The sequence below is a fragment of the Amaranthus tricolor genome, chromosome 3 (assembly GCF_026212465.1).
Source record: "Amaranthus tricolor cultivar Red isolate AtriRed21 chromosome 3, ASM2621246v1, whole genome shotgun sequence".
In the NCBI taxonomy this organism is placed as follows: domain Eukaryota; kingdom Viridiplantae; phylum Streptophyta; class Magnoliopsida; order Caryophyllales; family Amaranthaceae; genus Amaranthus; species Amaranthus tricolor.
In genome coordinates, this window is record NC_080049.1 from 24,109,540 (window position 1) to 24,116,829 (window position 7,290).

Consider the following 7,290-nt stretch of genomic DNA (forward strand, 5'->3'; position numbering starts at 1 on the left):
CATAGTTATTAAGGCTGTAAAAATGTTACAATATAATGTAACTTTGATAAACCTATTACAAGATCACTCTACATGGCATTGCTTAATTTAACAAGGTTCATTGTTATTGTATCTACTGTACTGATTAGATTATATCTTTTTATGTTTGTCAATTCATAAAAATAATAGAAAAAAAGAAAAAAAAAAGTATTTATGAATTGATAAATGATCTAATTCATAAATGTAGAAAGAGATGTTGTCAACAAAAAATATACAAAGATTGAATCATTTAGAAATAATAATAGTAAAGATTATTCACAGCAGATGGATAATAGGTAGAATTATTCAGGATACTTTTTCCTATTAAAACGGGTTGAAATTGTTTATGAATTGATAAATGATCTAATTTATAAATGATTAAAAATTAAACTTGATTAATCAATTATCTAATTTATAAATGATCGAAAATTAAACTTGATTATTTGATGGATTATCTTAAACTTGAGATTGATCAAATCATTAACTATCTTATGAAGCCTAATAGATATCGAGGCCATAGGCGGTTCTTGGGCCATCATATTAAATGATGCTATTCAGGCTAGGTTCTGAGCAACACTTTTTAAATGATTTTTTTGTAAACCTTTTTTTTATTAAAGTAATCTAATTTTACAATATATTTTGTCTTGAATTATTTTTTTTGAAGTGGAAAATTTTTTATCTTTTAATATAAGTAAGGGGCCCATTTAAAAAAAAAAAAAACCACAAATATATATAGGGCCTCCAACATCTTTGCTCCGCCTTGATTGAGGCCTTAGACTCATAACAAAACTATTTCATGTTGTTTTCATATAGGGTCAGTCTTATGATTTAAAAAGCCATGACTGAATAATAAATTATGGGCGTTAATATTTAACAAAAATATAGAATAAAAAGTCAATGTATATATAATATCGGAAAAAATTTGTACAACTCATATATAGTATAAATCATATAAGAAATCTCCTACATGTATTTTTGAAAGCAAATAAAATCACTAATGTCTAAATCAACAGATTCAAGCATATCTTACTCAATACATAGAACTGAACGACCATTCAAACGAATTGTGAAATTAAAGATCTTAAATACTCCCTCTAATTCTCATTTATTGTCTTATTTCCTTATTTTGACTATTCACCTTTATTATCTCTATTTATAGATAAAATTTTTGTACAATTTTAACCTTATAAATATCATTTTATTATAAAAACCCCTATTAATTGCTTTGTTGAACTTCAAAATATCCATGACGACATATATTAACTCATCTAGCAAAGTCTGCTTTGAATGGTTCACCGACCACCTTGTGACTATTGACTTCAACTTATTAACTAAATCTAGAAAATAGTTGACTTGAAAATTTTGTTCCATGCATGCTTATCTTTTTCAATGATACCAACAACATTTATTTTGCTAACAATTTCAAATCATTGAAAATCCTCTCACAACTCAACACAAATTCGTTTCATTATTCGTTGGTAACATTGATGAAGTTAATTACAATATACAAATAACAAAAGTGGACAACCTTTTTGAGTTCTATCAACAAATACTTAAAGAACAAATCAAACAAAAAAAAAAGATGATAAAGCATTACATATTTAATCATCATACATACACTTTGTTTTTTGAATTAAATAATGAAAGATTATTGTTTCAAACAAAAAAAATAAAATGGCCGCTTGGATAGTCCAAAAGCGGTATTCAAAATAAACCCGGTAATTCGATACTCATCCAACCTTATAATCAAAACCGATTTGACCCGATATTAAAATAAAGTAATAATTATGTAAAACCAACATAGACATGCGATCTAATTTTGATCTGATCCAAATCATCTAACTCGATCGAAATCGACCGGATGACCGAATAAACACCCTTTGGTCCAAATGACCTTTACTTCAATTAATCTTTGAACATATTTTCCTAATTTGACCAGCATGACCCGTAAGAACACCAATTCTACCCATTTTAACCATGGATACTCCAAAATCCTTAAAGAAGCTTTCTGAATTACCACCTTTATGAGTTTGGACATAAGTTTTAGTTTGAATATCATCAAGTAATGCAGCATCTGATTGAAATAATCCTCTATTTTTAGACACAAGATCATAGTAGTGTTCATCAAAAACCTTGGAGCTTCCCGGATCCATTTCTACTAAATTATTCGGCCCGTTTTCCAAACACTTTTTCCTCATTGCAGCAACGTAAGCAGGATCCATGGTTGGGTCAGAAAATTGGTTGCCTTTTCCGGTGAAATTGTATAGTCTTTTTATGAATGAAGAGCACTGAGCTATTCCTATTGTGTGCGCACCTGGAAATTCATACAATCAAATTTAGTTATTTTGTTTCAAATTAAAATATAATTACTTGCATAATTATGTGTAAAATTTTAAATAAAAAAAATAAATTTTGGTGACAAAAAAAAAGACTCTATCGCAAAGGTGGTCAGGTGCTTGTCATAATTGGGGTGGTGATATGGGAGATAGTCCTGGTGGTTCAGGTGGATCTCACATTTATGCTATAGTTGCTCAAGTCGTGGTGATTATTACTAGTTTTTTTATTTAGACATTAACTTTTGTATATAGATAAACATAATTATTTTTGTAACATGTAATTTTATTAAATTAATGGTTAATTTTATTTTGTAAATTTAAATATAATTATTTTTTATTTTATGTATAAATTTTGGACGTTTTTCATAAAAAACTAATTAACTTTATTATTATTAAATAATAATAACAAATATTCAATTATTTTTTATAATACGAAATTCAATTTTGCAACAAATTGAAAGATGGCTATAAAATTCTTCAGAGACAAAAAAATTTTTGGCGACAAAGTGGGTGGCTACAAAAGGTTTTGTCACTAAATATTGCTGGCGACAAAAGATTTTTGTCGCTAAATGTTGTTGGCCTAACAACTTTGTCGCCTTTTGCTTTTAATTGTGCAATGATTGTTAGAGGTTAAGAGTAAACATCTTTGTTTTTTAAAGAAAAGGTTAATAATGGTGAAATGAATTATTATAACGAATTATATATTGATGATTATTTAAATACCTGATAAGACAACAAGATCTTTATTATCAAGTCCTCTTTGATGAAAAGCAGACTTTAAGGAGCTTATATTAGCAAAGGGTGGTGGCAAATTATCCAAAGCTTCACTAATCGATGAAGTAACACCATCTCTTCTTCCGGTTTCAACTTGCCATGAAGCACCACCAGTCTACAAATTAACCCAATTTTTGTTAGTCCAAATATATGCCATAAAATTTGGAACAATACCAATAATAAATATGAAAGAATTCATTATTACCTCAACCACAACATCTCTGGACACTAACGCTATTATATCAGCACATGAAACAACTTCGGGGCAATGTATTTCTATTGTACTCTTAACTTTTTCTATAACTTCATACCCTCTTAGGATTTTGTTTGGTGGGGCATCTTTCTCTGCTTGTTTTATAGGAGAATTTAAAAGTACGGATGCATCACAACCCTAAAAATTAAAATTCATAAAATTACAACTTAATATAATATTTAAACATATAACTATATTGGTGCATATGAAAATTCATATAAAACACATGCTATATTTTTACGATTCTAATTAATAGCTAGCTACACTTCTAAATAAACTCTGACGTAAAAAATTAAGATGGGTAGTTATAAAAAAGAAACGGAAGATAATATTAATTGATGTATTTCTTCTGTTCCTTAAATAAGTTCTCACAAGAAGTATTGACGAGAATTAAAAAAATATATATTTTTTAAGTTAGTGGATATACTTTTTTATTGAATAATAAATATGATGGACAAAAAATGGGGACTATAAATATTAAAAAGAATTTAAATGAAAGTTAGTGGAAAAATATGCAGACTACAACTATTAAAAAAATGTTTTTATGAATTTAGTGGGACACATATGAGGATCATAAGTAATATAAAAATGTTAAAATGAAGTTAGTGAAAAACATATGAGAACTATAAGCACTATTATAATATTAAGAGGATAGACAAGGTTAATTTTGTTCGAAATTTATGACATAAATAAAACAACAAATAGAACAACTTTAAATGGCAAATGAGAACAAGCAAGGGAAGGAATAGTACATAAATTATTAATGTGTTGAATTTAAAAATTTATAAATGCAATAATAAAAATATGAAGTATATACTCACCCTAACAAAACAATCATGATAGAACATTCTTAATAAGGGACCCGAAAGTGAAGGTGAGACAGCCAATGTTTGTTTGACAACATTCTTAGTAATGGCTTCAGCAAGAGGACATGACTTCTCATAAAACCCCACCCTTAAACCTTCAGCAGGATATATCATCAAAACCACAACAACTATTGCTAAATCAAACAAGTGTTTGAAAACCCATGTTTTTGTATTAACTGCCATCATTAATTAGTATAGATGATTAGAACTTAATTAAGAATTAGTTGAATAGGTGAGAAGAGATTAGTAGTATAATTAATGAAGTTAATTAGAAATGGTACATGTTTAAGGAATGTATGTTATGGGGTTATATAGATGCATTAAAGCTAGAAAGAGTCAAATCTTGCCAACGTTGATGGAGGCTGCTGACTGCTGTTCCAAATTTGCATGCATACAAAACTTTTGTGTTTTATATTAGTTGCTTCCTGGTTGGTGTGTTATTTGTAATTTTTTTTTTTTTTATTGCTTATGCTTTAACATGCTTAACTAAAAGTACGTTTTGATAACAATATATTATTGAAAATAGAGAAAGGAAAGGGTAAGTTTTTGTATATTTTATTAAATGTCAAAATTTTCTGTTAGTGTTTGGTAGTTAGATATTTAGATTTCTAATTTTCTATAAAATTGAAACTATTTGATAAGTAGTGGTTATTATAATTTAGTGTATAATTTGCTGAGAACAAAATAAGGAGAAATTATTAAATCTTTACTTTTATTTTGAAATGGTACGAGGGGAAGTAGTAATGTTATGATAACATCTACTTGTACCATTATATGTTTTTTAAACTGTTATTTTACTGAATAGAGATATTTGTAAAAAGTAGCATTTTAATCTCATTAAAATATTAATAATTATTTCTTCCGTTCTGAAATAGTCGCCACATTAGACTTATTGAAACTATTCATCTTTTAAACTTATTTTATATATTAAGACTAATATATAAGAAAAAATATAGTCAAGTGAGATTTTATTTGAATCGTCTAATTGGGTACTTTCACAATAACAAATTTTTATAATTTTTCATTAAGCATAGTTTAAGATATAAATTATCAAAATTACATATTGAATTGTGTAAAAAGTAAAATGTAACAAGTATAATGGAATGGATAAAGTATTTTTACTGTTATGTCAAACATGTCTTTCAACTTGATATAATTAGTAAAAGGTCTTGTTTAACTCATCTAAATATTTATAATATAATCAAAATATTTTTGAAGTGCATTTTTTTTATAAGTTTTGGAGCTATCTATGATATAATAATCAAAATAAGCATCATGTTATTAATATACGTACAAGTTCTTGTTTAGCTCATCATAAAAAAAGTATTATTTAATAAAAATCAATAAAAATATTGAAGTAATAATTTTTTATTTTTTTTAATTTATGTGTTCTTGTAAAACGACTTTAGGATTATAATAAAATTAAACTGTATAAGTATACGATTATAAGATTTTCCTATTTGTATCGTCAATATTAAATTATAAATACTATACCGTATAGCATTTATACTTTTAAAATTGACAATACACTCCCCAAAGATTAGTTATATACATTGCTATCATATACTTGGAAGTATAACTGTATAAGAATAGGGATTATAATAAAATCAAACTACCAATAAGCGACATTCTTCGTTATTGAGATAGAAGTACTACCAATGTATTTTTTCATAATTTTCTAAGTTATTATTATTTTTAATAAGATATACTTAATACTTATATGTAGACCAATCAAAATTTATCTAAATCGATATTGATTTGAAATCTGACCGGAATTTAGTAGGTAGTAACTCGAAAATTTTGACTCGTGATCCATAAATGACTCGACTCGAAATTTACGGAAAAAATTTGATCAAACCTGATCGAAATACGAAACAGATCGTTTTGACCCATTTTCAATTCCATCTCATCACTTTAGTTATACGTCATTATTTTTAGTCGGGATTCACTATGTTATGAATTGTGTGACTTGAGTGCACATTTGATGGGTGCATTCATGTGGTGACTTATGGGATGGAATCCTAGAAATATCATTAATGGGTGTATTAAGTTTTGTCTTAATGTTTGTAGTTTATGATGATGATTAAAGTATGAATTAATGAGTTAATCATGGGAGTTATGGAACTTAATGAAGAAGTGTTAAGGTTTAATTCAAGATGCTCTACAATGCAAAGTCGAGCAAAACTGTCAGAAGCTCTCTGAAGTGCCGCTCAACCAGCTCGCTCGATCGAGCGAGCTTCAGGATGGGTCGAGCGAGCAGACAGAATGTAACCAGAAACTTCCTATAGCCCACTCGACCGAGCGAGCCTCTGCTTTGGTCGAGCGATGTCTCTGATGCTCCTAGGATGCTGTTTTTTGACTCTTCAAGTGCTTGGGGCTGTTTCATTGTCATTTATTTATAGTTTTAATGTACTCAATGTTATTTAATGTGATCTCTCCTATAAATAGAGAGTTCATTTGCTCATCCAAGGATATCCACAAAAATACACCCCAAGCCAAACATTAGCCTATATCTCTTCTCTATTGTAATTCTCCATATTTGAGAGTTCTTTGAACTCCTTTGATAATATAAGAAATAATACATACCGGAGGACGTAGCCTAAGTTGGGTGAACCTCGTTAAATCTTTGTGTCGTTTTATTGCATTACTTTCTCCTACAAACATCGATATCATTGATAGCTTAATTTGTTTGTCACAAAACCTCATACATTCGTTCTTGGCAATATTGGAGTTTGAAACACATTATTCGAACTCTAATATAGCATCATTTTCACACTATATTTTAATAATTTTTATATTTTGAGTTAATATTTCTTTATTGTAACCTTAAAATAGCTACATTTGTCCTTTTTGTAAGAAAATATAATATTATATATATATATATATATATATATATATATATATATATATATATATATATATATATATATATATAAACTCAAATTTTCCATAAACATATAATCTACTCTCCAACAGCTTTCTATAAGCACCAAGTTTGAAGAATTCTACCAGGTATAGTCAAAGTTACGTCAAAATCTCTATC

The 7,290-nt window shown here is 27.8% G+C and overlaps 1 protein-coding gene across 1 annotated transcript; it reads right to left on the minus strand.

Moving 5' to 3' along the window:
* Positions 1-1,481: 1,481 nt before the first annotated feature.
* LOC130808613 (peroxidase 56-like) lies at positions 1,482-4,530 on the minus strand. Its single transcript, XM_057674067.1, has 4 exons — positions 4,203-4,530; positions 3,334-3,519; positions 3,078-3,243; positions 1,482-2,332 (listed from the first exon to the last, which is right to left on the minus strand). Exons 1-4 carry the CDS (start codon positions 4,431-4,433, stop codon positions 1,920-1,922), a joined length of 996 nt encoding a protein of 331 aa, XP_057530050.1. The 5' UTR covers positions 4,434-4,530; the 3' UTR covers positions 1,482-1,919.
* Between the last annotated feature and the right edge of the window lie 2,760 nt (positions 4,531-7,290).